This window comes from Anoplophora glabripennis, unplaced genomic scaffold (genome assembly GCF_000390285.2).
Source record: "Anoplophora glabripennis isolate ALB-LARVAE unplaced genomic scaffold, Agla_2.0 scaffold489, whole genome shotgun sequence".
NCBI lineage: Eukaryota > Metazoa > Arthropoda > Insecta > Coleoptera > Cerambycidae > Anoplophora > Anoplophora glabripennis.
The window spans coordinates 97747-111967 of record NW_019416572.1 but is presented as its reverse complement, the minus strand read 5'-3'; the positions used below and the strand labels follow the sequence as shown (position 1 = coordinate 111967).

Here is a 14221-nt window from a genome sequence, read left to right as displayed (position 1 = left end):
TACTGAGAAATGTAACTTTGCAAAAATAAATACTATGCAAATTATTTGTTATTTTAAATCATGCTAATGCATTTTTTAGGTTTAGGGAAGTCCCTCTTCACATTTCTATTCACTGTCTAAGAATTTGACAGGCATATATACGAACAAAGTTCCAAACACTTTTGAAAGTGGTAAACAATATTAAAAAGAATGTAAAAACAGTTCCAATAACAGTAATATCAAAATGCTTTTATTCATATTAACAATACATTGAAGTAAAACTAAGCAGGATAGAAAAGTTCATCGTAGTTGCTCTTTGACCAAACCATTCCAACAAATGCTTAAACAGTTCTGCAAAAATAGAGTTTAATGGCTTATTAGAAATTTAGGAATTCAAAAATCATTGTTAATGATAATTTATTTATTTCCTTATAATTTGAATTTTTAACAGAATTGTAAACATAAAGTTATGTTTTTATGAAGCATTGACCCCATTCGGCAAAATAATCTCTTATTCCAAAGTAGCAGACATGTTTTCTTCATTTGACAGTTAATTGTTTCTTTCCCTGTATATATTTTATTAACGTGCTTCCAGATTTCAGCCTCGACAAAATAAATAATTGGTACTATTTAACAATTTATTTACAAAATTTAATAAAGGAACATTTTTAAAGGTTTTTATACCATACAGGGTGTATCAGCCAAGTTACATTGTTCTTACTCAAAATATGCTTCAATTTTGACACTTTTTAATTTCAAATATCTCTGGAGCAAAGCATTAATGTGGTGAATTTTACTGCTCATTTATCTGCCAAAAATCTGTAACTTTGTTATTGTTTTTTGTTATTAACCAATTTACATAAAACTTGGTATACCTACTTATCAGGCAAAAGTTAAAGTTTTAATACGATTAATGAAAATTTTGAGAAATATTATACATTGTTTGTTTAAATAAATATATTAACATTTTGTGCCGCAAATTTTATTTTTCTGTCAAGTTGAATCGAAATATGACATTAGAAGCGTAAGATTATATATGGCTCATTTAATAGGTATATTGGACAATGCAATACTTCAAGCTTTAATCGTTTTAAAATACAGATACGTGACACTATGACGCCACAAATAAGACAAAAACGTTGATAAGGTGCTTATCTTATTGATAAATAAGTAAATAATACAGGTAGAGCATAAATGTGGACTTAATACAGATAATATACATTGAACAAGTTGCGTTTAAAAAATACGTTAAAGATCATTGTAGGATAATAAGTATGGTGCGCTACATCATTATATTACATACAAGGAGAAATATTAACGTCTAAATTTAATTGGGTTTGAAATATTCTAAATTGCACATCAAACGTACATTTTGGAAAGATAAACTATAAGTTACACTCTGATATAAGAGAGTGTATTTTCTTAATTAATTGATATTAATGAATGAATGTTCTTAAAAACTTCGTGGACCCCGTGGGAGGAGACAGCGGACCCCCAGGGGTTAAGAACCACTGATCTATGCTTGTTATGAATGGGTCAGTTGTGCACAATCTTCGTTAGTTATAGACCTGAAGTACTTCTCTTATTTTTTTTTTATAATCTTTGTTTATAGATTCTTAAATATGTGCTATATTTAACCAAGGGGTACATAGCATTGCATCTAATTCTATTTTCTTAGTCTTCATATCAAAAGTTTGTAAACTGAAGCATGTAGTACCAATTGTATTTTCTTACATAAAATTCAGCTGTAGTGTTTGTGTAGTTAGTTGTTGCCCTAATGGTCTTACCACAAAATATATGTATTTGAAGAATACATATAAAATAGTTTTATCAATGCTGCATCAACTCCTAATTTATACGAACAGGTGAAGTTGATAAAAAGCCTCATTGCAGTACTTCCGCCATTGCTAGTCCCACGAACTATATTCATCTACTATTTAAGGAGGTACATCGGGGTCCGAGGGAAGTGAGAAGCGCAGGGGGGTCCTATGCTTTTCTTATAGGACTAAAGTCCGCTGCCAAATTGAAAAAATTAAATTCTATTCCAATTATTTGCGATAAACATCTATATAGCAAAGAAATCTACTCATATGCACATAGCATACATATTGGCTAATTAACAACATAAAAATATCGGTAGTTTTAAATTATATTTAATGAACGCATAAAGACTATGTAGATGTGGCAACAGCGCTAATAACACAGACCCACAAAAAAAAAGTTGAAAATACCAGAGACTAGACCCACCTATCGTTATGTATTTTGACGCGCTGAAACCGAATCCGGAGTCAAAATTGCTCCATCACCCTCCAGTTTTTTTTTAATCGCGAAAAGCTACCACAAAAACACGGAAAATCTTCAAATTCTCGCTTGAGCACGGGTCCGAAGGTTGAGATAAACGTGAGAACCAGCACAATAAGACTATTTTATATGTATTTTGACGAGCTAAAACCGAATCCTCAGATACAATCTTTGTTTAGAAAATTTAAATTTACCATAAACGTATTTAAGACATGAAGGAAATGGAACGAAGGTACCAAGGACGATGGGATGTTAATATGATGGCAGATTTTTGTTGGATGCTTAAAAGGGAATCCGAGTCAGATAGCAGAAAAAGAAAAAGGTATCCACAGATCTTTTGAAGATAAAAGAGCACGATAAAAAAAGAGAGAATGTTAAGATCCGAGACAATAACGCGCGATTTTCCGTATTTATGGGATGATTTTAGCGATTTAAAAAAACTGGAAGGTGATAGAGCAATTTTGGCTCCGGATTCGGTTTTAGCTCATCAAAATACATATAAAATAGTCTTGTTGTGCTGGTTCCCACGTTTATCTCAACCTTCGAACCCATGCTCAAGCGAGAATTTGAAGATTTTTCGTGTTTTTGGGGTAGTTTTTCGCGATTTAAAAGAAACTGGAGGGTGATGGAGCAATTTTGGCACCGGATTCGGTTTTAGCTCATCAAAATACATATAAAATAATCTTATTGTGCTGGTTCTCACGTTTATCCAAACTTCGGACCCGTGCTCAAGCGAGAATTTGAAGATTTTCCGTGTTTTTGGGGTAGTTTTTCGCGATTTAAAAAAACTGGAGGGTGATGGAGCAATTTTGACTCCGGATTCGGTTTCAGTGCGACAAAATACATAAGGATAGGTGGGTCTAGTCTCTCGTATTTTCAACTCTTTTTTTTTTTTGTGGATCTGTGTAATTGACTAGCAGTTGTACACACTGCGAACCTACAGATCTATAGTGTGTAAACTCAGACTTGTTATTTATTGGTCGCCCCAAAATTTGTATCATTTGACAAAATTGTGCCTTGATTTTAAATAAATAATTTTTAAAGTAACATGTTCAGATGAGATATTTTAAAGAAGTAACTATATTTATAGAAGTAAGTATATAGCGATTTTAATGTAATCAGGTCTTTTTTCAAAAACAGCAGAACTCGAAAACAAAGTATTTTAGAAACAAAATATATTACATAAAGTCGTGTTAAAAGTGAATGAAGAATCCGAAAATGCAGTAATATACAGAATGTTCCATTTAAAAATTGAAAGGGTAGCACCCAAGCCAAACTAAATACCCTGTATAACTGAAAATATTAGTGTATACAACTTTCGGCTGATTCCTGTAAAGCAAATTGCTATATTTTTTACATATTAGGTATCTGGTAAATAAACTTGTACCTATGTACATAACACAACGGATGCATCGGACGAATCGTACCTCTTATGTTTGCTAACATTCGGGATTTCCTTACATATATTTTAATACATAGTCAAATTACGTGTTTTACACTCCGAAAGACTAGTTTTGTTTGTGTAGACTGTTGTTGAAATTAGTAACCAATCAAATGATGTTATTTTAAATCGTTACCACGGCAATGAAAAAAACATTTGGAAATTGTTCTCGTGATGGTCCATAGCGGCTAGGCATTGTTCTGAAGACGACAGTTAACGAATGCAATAGTGCCGCGTATCATTGTGACAGTTACAAATATCATAACTTTACATTACGATGGTGTTGCGTTTAAGTGAGAAGCAAAGAATTGAAGTCCTAATTATGGTTGGATATGGAGATAGGATCCATAGTTATGATGAAGTATGTCAATTATTCAATGCCAAGTATCCAGAACAACCAATACCTCCGACTACAGTAAGCATATTAGTAAGAAGTTGAAGACGCTGGACAAGAGATCTGTCTACATCCGGAAGGCCAGGACAGTGATGGAAAATGATAGGCAAAATGTTATGTTTAGCTGTCACTGAAAATCCACACACTGCCATTCGTCCTATCGCCGAAAACGCCAACATATCAATACATTAAAACATGTAGAGTTGTTTCAAAATCTTATGAGCTTTGACTTTCATATGCGCAGAAATATAATTCCGACCATCGCATAAATTATTCTACGTCCTAAAAACATTACATCCAGTATTCACAGTCTATCTCGAGCTCTCGTAGCGTAAACAAGCCTTTGATGCGATTACAAATGTCATAATAAAATGCCCTATTCTTTATTATTTTAAGCAATAAAAATATATATAACAAACGTTCGCCAGTTGACTTTATTGATGTCCGAGCGCCGTAGTTCATTTCTGATTGTAATGAGGCACGTGGTCTTATTCTGAGTCAATGTTTTCACAACGTGCTTATTAGAAGAGTTATGTGGATACGCCACGCATTTCGCAGCTCATGAGATTTTGAAACTACTCTACTTACAATCAACCAAAACACAAACCATCTACAAATTTCCATTTTTTGTTATGGCACTGTTCTCGCATCAGTTTGTGATACCTACTTTCGTTGTTATTTTGAACCATGTCCATTCCAATCGTTGACCTTTTTTGCACCTGTCAAAGTAAAGTACACCAAACTCTATATCGAGGCATTTTCCTCCAAAAGGGCTATGCTATTATGTTTAAAAAATTACGTAGTGCTGTTTAAAAAAAATGTCGATGACGTCATAGGTTTAAGAAACATAGCGCAAAAAAGGTTTAAGCAACGTGACAAAACGACAATTCCTATTTACTAATTGACGTATTTTACGTTTCCTATTTACTAATTGACCTATTTTGACGTTTTCGTGAAAACACAATATAATATAAAATACGAACTTTTTGCGTTACTTTTGGGACGCACTGTATAGTTTTGTATTCGCTCATTTAAATAATAAAACCCGCAATTAGCTTAATCAAAGCAAACTCAAATTTGTTATTTACCTTTAATATGTGTCTAAGTTCCGATATAATATTATATAAATATTGTATTAATCGTTATGTAGGTCTTTAAATACTGAAATAAATAATATTATAAAATAATATCAAACGTTTAATCCTAATCTCTGTCTCTCTAAAAACTAAAGNCGTTACTTCTGGGACGCACTGCATAGTTTTGTATTCGCTCATTTAAATAATAAAACCCGCAATTAGCTTAATCAAAGCAAACTCAAATTTGTTATTTACCTTTAATATGTGTCTAAGTTCCCATACAAAATATTGTATAAATATTGTATTAATCGTTATGTCTTTAAACACTGAAATAAATAAAATAATATCAAACGTTTAATCCTAATATCTGTCTCTAAAAATTAAATTATATTTACTCCTACTCTGATTATGCTAAGATTTAAGATAAAGGGGTACTTGAATGTAACAAATATTTTGAAGGGATCCGCGAAAAAAATTTTTGAACGCCACTGTCGAGACTGAAAATTTTTTTTGTCGTTTAAGATGGCATCTGTGACATAGGTATACTAAGATTATATAGATAATTTATTTATTTTCTTCCAAAATTATATTTAGTACGATATAAAATACAAATGTAAACAATGCATTTAGCTCCTTCTTGTAGTTCTTCTTCTAGTAGTAGTTCTAGTAGTTCTTCTAGTATTCTTCCCAACTGGTCAATTCTTGAACCATCCCTTTAGTCTTTTATTGATCAATTTCTTGTACAAATAGACAGGACAAATAATTAACCCAGAACCGTGTAGTTTCAGAGACAATTGGGTTATATGTTCAATGCAACCTGTTAGGTTTCCCAGATTATCAGTTTCTGCTTTAAAAAATTGAATGAGAGTAAAAAATCCTTGCCCTCCTCTTCATGTTAATTCATGTGAAACAATATGAAAACATTTTCGTTGTAAAACATTTGGGGTATCTCCATACCAAATCTTATATTCATCACCGGTTAATGATGAGGCGTTGGCTTTTAATTTTCTTAACACGTCATTTCTAGCAGCTCTGGTGACCACAAATTCATCATCAGAAAATGGATTGACCTTAATTCCATATTTTTCATATACCATTTCCTGTAACTGTTTCGCTATGGAGTTCCACATTGTTTTAATTACACTTTCTTTATAATTTTCACAATTTCACCTGTTTATATTGAAAGCATAATCTTCCAAAATATTTGCTATTGTTCGACAGTCCAAGACTCGTCTATTCTACAGTAGGTATATCCGCGTTAAGAACTTATCACCCGTTCAAAATATTTTTTGATAAATTTTGATATATTTTTTTTGAGAATTCTAAAATGCAGGGTGTCTGAGAAAAAAATGTAATTGTAGAATTTTTTTAAATTTTTATTACAAATACAAACCATTCAATCATTTATTGAAAACCGTATTTAAAAAATTAATTGTCGAAAAGTTAACGAATCGAACGATTCCCACTTTGAAAGTAAAAACAGTTAAGTTAGTTAGAAGCTGTGAATTACTAATTGTTAACTAGTATTATGCTGTTCCAAATAAGTACTTTTCGTGAAGCAGCTAATGAGATATCTATCGACATCCAAAATGCAGTATTGGGCATATAACTGTTGCTAATATTAACATATTCTTTTGACCAACATGAAACAGTTGAGAGACTTTCAATCCAACATCATGATCGCGAGGGGCAAGGAATTCAAATGATTCTTGATTGTTTTAATGACAATCCACATTCAAGCCTTCAAGATGCTAGTAGGAATACAAATATTTCTGAAAGCTAAATCTGGAAATGTTTTAAGAAAAGCGATGAGCAACCTTTTAAGCCAAAATTTCTTTACATACTTGAAGTTTGAGATAGTGATGGAAGATTGAAATTCTGTTTTTGATTGCACGGTAGGTATGTACCAAGAAAATCCTGGATTTTAAAAAAATATTTTATACAATGATTCGCAATAAACGCAATTATGTAGTCACAAGTGTCCGAATGTGGTCTTTTATTGAAAAGATTTATTATACCATACATTTTAATAAAAATGTGCTGCTAGTTTTCCCAGATTTTTACAAAATCAGTTTACCGATGCATTTGTTGAGCTTCTTTTGAATTATCGTTAAGATTTATATCCACGCCATGATTGAGCATTTACTCATAATGATGTTAATGTAAGAAATTGGTTAAACGTTTAAAGTTTTCTAATCACTGGATAGGACGAAGAAGTCTCTTGTTCGTTGGCCGCCGGGAATCCCCGACATTTCACCCCTTGATTTTTTACTTTAAGGTACACTAAAAAATTAAGTGTATGCTACAAGGTCTCAGACGCAAGAAGAGCATTGTAATAGCATTAAAGAAGCTTGTTAGAGTATAAGCTCGAGAGCATTTAAGAAATGTAATACGAAATAATCGTCGACAAATTGAAAAATTTATAATTCGGTAGATTAATCAAAATTAAAGCAAACCAATAAAAAATCCTACAATTTGAACAATTTCTGTCTCTGTAGAACACTAAAGATCGGTTTTAAGTTATCCTAATGAGGAATTCGTCGTCATTTTCTTCCTAAAAAAAATTCCTAATAATGCTTTTTGAAATTTTAGCTACTAAAAGTGGTCGTAGTTGGCCATGATTACAGCTCAAATATAAAGTGAACTAATCTTCAATTGCACATTTTAAATATATACTTAAAAAATATATATATTAAAGGGATGGTAAGTACTTGACATGGGCACACTGTGTATGTCTTTTTTCTGCAGAACTCGATAAAATATTTCCATACGCTTGTCTTAAACTTTTTGTATTTTTAGGCATTACATTTTGAACTTTGTTTTCGATTTAGCTATTGCTTTTTACCGAAACGAGACATTTTAAACCTACACAACAATTTCAACAAAAATTCACAGCAGCTAAATAATGAATGTCAACGTAGCAGCAATAACACAGCAGGACGGCTGCTTGGCTTTCTTTAGATTTTGAATGATTCGGCTTCAAAACGTCGGGTTTGATTTTTAATTTTATTCACAATTTTGGTGGGAAATTTCCTTACCGAATACCAGAGGTGCTCAAATTATTCCGGGAAGTTTTCCCTTTTTCATGAATATTTTTAAAAAATTATTCATCGTCTTCGACTCGACGACGATAATTTTCAAAATATTCATGACATGGAAAAAGCTTCAGCATATAAGGAAATAATTTAGGCTTTAATGATACAAGCGAAAATTTCATACTTTCAATGCCCACAGCATAGGTTTGCTTCTCTTTAGGGAATCCTAAGCAGAATTGGGCTATGCGTCTGATATGATCAAGTGTACTTTAATTGATTTAAAATAATGAAAATTATCATTTTTATCTGGATCGTGCGCTCTAGCATCCACCTGAGGCGAACAAATAGACGTTTACCTTAACCCTACCTAAAAGAGAAAATAGCTAGTTTCAGACAATACCACTCACAATATTACTCCGCAAACTAATCTTCCTCCGGCATGTCCTGTTGTAAGAGAATCATCATATCCCCCCTTTCCCAAATCATCTTCAAGTTCATGGACTACCACGGCACGACCAATAATATTATGGGTACCTTCCAGATCAATAACACTGTCGGTAATATTGATTAGTGCAATACCATCAGCGCCAGCAAATATATTGCCTAAGTCACCAGCATGCCGATTTGTGTCAGTTGGGGCCCCATGAGTGTGCTAAAATTAATAAGTAATTTGTATTTATCTACTATAATATATAATACAAAATGTAGTGTAATAAAATATATTTAAATTAGGAAAGTTAAGGATATATTCGATTTGAGAATCCTTCTACCTATCTCGTATACTCGGACAATGTCTGATGTAATTGTTCTTTTTTCTATGCAGAATGAATAACAAGCGAATTGGATATATGTATATTTACTTTTTATAAACATTTAAAGCATTGCTAACGTTTCGGCAAAACGCTTACTTTCCTCAAGAAGCAAGTTTTTATTCTTCATTGTGGCTAACTTTTTGAAAAATTTAGATTATAACTTCGAGGACTTGATAGTACACTTGATTTATCCTTTTCAGAAAGGCCACCTTTTTGTTAAAAAGTGTAATTTTCGAAGAATAAAAAATCTAAGATATAAGAATTACAAAATATTTTTTCTAAACTGTCTCCTGAAAAACACAGGAATTCTGCAGAAACATTAGCATGGTCATTATTCCTTCTACATGATCACAATAATCTTGTAAAAAGTTTCAATTGTGAATTTATAATATGTGATGTTATACAATACAGGTACAGTAGCAATTATTGAAAAAACATTATTTTTTTACTGCAGGTAAGGTATATAATGAATATGGTAAGTATTCTTGTTATAATGGATTCCATAGTCATTTGATACATAAACATATTTAGGCTAATTATAAGAACAAATTATGTGGCTGTTAAGATGCGCTTATCATTGACGCAAATGTAGGAATATCGATGTAATTTGGAAGCTAGAAATTTTAAATATTGTTATAAATAATTATGATACAAAAGTTAAGTGATATTTATTGTAATTAAATATAGAGTTAACTATTTTATATAGAAGATAAATTGAAGAGAAAATTTTGTCAACTCGCTTTCTTTTTGTTTATCGTTCTTCGTTACATGTTACGTTCATCTCTTCTTAATCAGCAAGTCTCTGAACATTGTATTCATTTGCAAATATATTTTTGTAGGTATAACTATAGCTTTAATCAGACTTGCTTTTACCTGGGTACTATCACAGACAATATAGCTTATCGTCACAGACTGATTGTTAAATGTTGGAAATTGGCAACCCGAAATGGATGCAGGCTTTTGTTAGCCGGCATCCATCAATGAAAAGCATGGTAACTCTTCTACTTGGTAATAGGCGGCAGTCCAGCGGTGGCTTTGTTGCCAAATAAATTTAATGCATTCAATTATGCAATTGAAGAGTTATATGGAACTTATCTTCTGTTTGGAAATCATTTGTCTTAAATGCTAAATAAAATAAATCAAGTTAGAATTAACACTATGAATTTACCTAATTAATTATTTATTTTACATCACCTTGGAATAGGAAAATTCAAAAACTTGAAATTAATGTTTTTAGATTTGTACGTCGACTTCCAATATGGTACGATATTAACACCTATGTTTAAAAAAATTGCATTTTACAGGTTGTGTATCCTTAGATGGGTACTGCTCTCTTATTGTTGATTTCTTTACATAGGTAAAATAATTATTAACGCAAGTGTTGCATATCATGGATGCCATTGGTAGTGTTCATATTTGTGACACAAGGTGTTCAAAAAAATTAACACAATGTAAAATTGCTGGAACCTCAAGGAGTAGTTGAATTATTTAAAAAAAAAATACAAATCATCAATCAATGCAGAGATAATATAATGCGTTCGTTACTGCTGTTGCAATTTTTGACACATTTTTTTGTTTTTCGACATACTGACTTCAGACCTTTTCCATTCAACGCAGAACGGATAATCAAAACCACGGGTATGGAAGATTTTCTTAATTATTTTTTCGATTTAACGCACCGTTTCCTAGTTATACGGTCTTTTTACTATGTATATGACGTCACACACCTCTTGTTTCCAAAATTTATTTTCGACATAAGGGCTTCGGACCTTTTACGTTCAACGCAGTACGGACAATCAGAACTAGGGGTGTGGGGAGATTTTTTAATTATTATTTTGATTCAACGCACCGTTTCCGAGTTATAAGACCATTTTTACTGTATCATATCACGTGAGCACCCTTTGTTTCAGAAATTTATTTTCTACATATGGACTTCGGACCTTTTGCAATCAACGCAGAAGGAACATACAGAACCCGGGAGGGTGGGGAGATTTTTCAATTATTTTTTCGATTCAACACACCGTTTCCGAGTTATAAACACTTTTTTATCCTATGATCTCACACTCCGTTGGTCACGATTTTTTTTTTATATGCGGGCTTTGACGTTTTTCACTCGATCACCAATCAGAACCATGGGATATTTTTTGATACTTAAAGTCTCCGAGGTACAAGCAAATACTGTTTTTTTTTTCTTTCCGAGTGCTCTACTCAGAACCAAGGCGAGATTTGTTTATATTTCCAGCCATTTCCGAGTTACGAGCAAAAACCGTTTTTTTTTCTCATACGGTGTGACATCATAGATCGATAACGAAGACTAAAAAGGCTACGCGCTCTACCCCACGCTCCCTCCCTAGGTGTCCTAAAATTGCTGGTGAAGCCCCGGAGACTCTTGAAGGCAGCAGAGAGAGAGAGAGAGTGAGAGAGAGATCGAAGCCCTCTATGAGGACAGAGTTACTCTATCTCTATCGCACACTATAACTCTATCTCTCTCGCACACAATCAGACAAAAACGACAGAAACGAACCATCTTTTAAATATACATGGTATTTATCATTATCAGAATAACCCATTTTAATTTAAAAAATGAAAAAAAATTGAAATGGGTTATTCTGATGACGAAAAATAAAACATAATTAAACTGCATTATTCAAATAACAATAATGTGCAAAAGTTCTTCAGGAATATTGGCAAATTTATTTTGGAGGAAGACTCTCATCAACGTACACTAAAAAATATTATTAGAAACCTTAGGTGGCCAGAAAACAGCCCTGATCTCTCATATCCTTTAGACATATTTTTGTGAGGACACTTCAACAAAATATATTATTAAAGACCTGAATATTTACAAGTATTGAAAGAAAAATACAAGACGAAATAATTTTGAATTTGTTTTTGAAGCAATTAATAGTAAATTGAAACATATTTTCAACCGTATCATCACAATTACTTGCATGTTGATTTATAAAAATTGTAGGTATTTTAATGTTATTTCGTTTTTATGTATTNACTATAACTCTATCTCTCTCGCACACAATCAGACAAAAACGACAGAAACGAACCTTCTTTTAAAAATACATGGTATTTATCATTATCAGAATAACCCATTTTAATTTAAAAAATTAAAAAAAAATTTAAATGGGTTATTCTGATGACGAAAAATAAAACATAATTAAACTGCATTATTCAAACAACAATAATGTGCAAAAGTTCTTCAGGAATATTGGCAAATTTATATTGGAGGAAGACTCCCGTCAACGAACACTAAAAAATATTTTTAGAAATCGTAGGTGGCCAGAAAACAACCCTGATCTCAGTCCTTTAGACATGTTTTTGTGAGGACACTTCAACAAAATATATTATTAAAGACCTGAAAATTTACAAATATTGAAAGAAAAATACAAGACGAAATAATTTTGAATTTGTTTTTGAAGCAATAAATAGTAAATTCATAAGGATGAATTTTAATATTTTTAATGATTTTATTTATTTTAACATATATATTTTATGCCAGAAAATTTTGATGTCTAAGGAAATAAAGGAAAAGTCGTACATTTGTATATAAAGTTTCTTTTTATCTTTAATTATTAAACCTAAGTGGATGTCAAAATACAAAAAAAAACCTGTACCTACATTCCGCGACGTACTAATAACCCACCTCGTATATTAAATAAATTTATCGTCATCATCAAATATTAAACAAATTATATTACAAGCTGTTTAAAATATCATTACGAATTTTGTTTATTTGGAAATATATTTTCTGCAGTATTTCAATACCAAAAAATGAAAATAGTAGGTAGCTAATTAACAAAATTATGATTAAATAACTTAATTGTAACACCGCTGCAGAATATCATATGAAACTATATAGATATTCGTTGATTCTTTAAAAACATTTTTATCAATACCTACATCATACATTTAAATAAAAGTCTTGTTTATATGTTGCTAGGATACGCGTAGGTATGCGGGCCGCATTTGATTCTTCCTAAAATTCTGCTGGTGGTGTACTCTACCGGCAATTCGGAAATTTAAAACTGCTGGCCTATTCCAGTAGCGGTATGTGGCGATAGCTATTTTGTCTGTGGTACTACTTACGACGTTTGTAATTTACAAAGTTTTCTCGATGGAAAAAAAAAGAAAAAGTGAATAATAATCAAACCGAACATATGTTCTTATTTTCTTCTCGACCAATAATAGTTTAGTTTGCAGATTTCCTTGGCAGTTGTCAATGATTGAAGGTTTCTGGGCTGATTAACACTTCGTCAATTTATACTCCTTGATATTTTGAGAAACATATTAGTCCGGTCAAATTAGACCAAAAAATAAGAGTGAAGGTACATAAATTTATAACAAGCTGAAAGTGAGTAAAATTGTTTAACACATAATTAAAAATAACATTAAAATTCCTCGTCGTTCCGGTACTCGGAAAGAAATTTACTCGAGGTCAAAGGTCAAAAAATGCGATTTTCAGCTAAACGGTAAGTTTTATCATAAAATTACTTCATTCATAAAATTATCTATAAAAAATGTATCAATACTTTTTTTCCTAAGAGCCACCGTTTCTAAGATATAACGATTCAAAAAGTTGTAAAAGTTGTAATCGTCATAATATCTACTTTTGCATAGTTTTACAAAATCATGTACTATTTTTGCACGCAATAACTGGCTGTGATACGACATCTGCATTTTACAGTAGAGGTAAGTTTTTAAAATGTTTGAAAAACAAGATTTAGTCCAATGTGCTGAAGTTTTTAAAAACAGTAATTCAACTCCACAAGAAGTTATCATCAACATAATTGGCTTTCTTCTTTCTATATACGGAGCTCCTAAAAAAACTACCTGCTTAGATAAGTATCAATATGCATGTTTCGTTAAAAACACTCGAAATAAAAAACAAGTGCAATTAGTTTGTCTTCCTGCTCATCAACATCTTTTTCGGGTATATTACCAAGTTCAAGTGTGGTTAGGTGATCAGCTAGACCAAAAAGACTGGGGTTGGAAGTTGGTCGACAATACATTAGAATCAATTCAGACTACTCCCACCTGCGCCGGAAAAACTGCTAAACACAATTTTTTGCAACTGTAAAAAGGGATGCAGTGCTAAATGTGGATGCAAAAAAGTTGGACTGTTTTATTCTCTGGCATGTACAAATTGTCAAGGCCTGTCGTGTTCTAATGTT

At 31.9% G+C, this 14221-nt stretch overlaps 1 protein-coding gene across 2 annotated transcripts in view; it reads right to left on the bottom strand.

Annotated features, from left to right (window-relative positions):
* Positions 1-14221, bottom strand: part of LOC108912439 (superoxide dismutase [Cu-Zn], chloroplastic) — a 34467-nt gene that overhangs the window by 2164 nt on the left and 18082 nt on the right. Inside the window, exons 4-5 of one of the 2 annotated variants that reach the window (XM_018717663.1) lie at positions 8634-8878; positions 208-330 (exon numbers count right to left, since the gene is read on the bottom strand). In XM_018717663.1, the coding sequence (XP_018573179.1) occupies positions 321-330; positions 8634-8878 (255 nt within the window). In that variant the 3' untranslated portion in view covers positions 208-320. Of the gene's footprint in view, positions 1-207; positions 331-8633; positions 8879-14221 lie in introns of those variants that run through there. The other variant, XM_018717662.1, reaches the window with a different exon arrangement.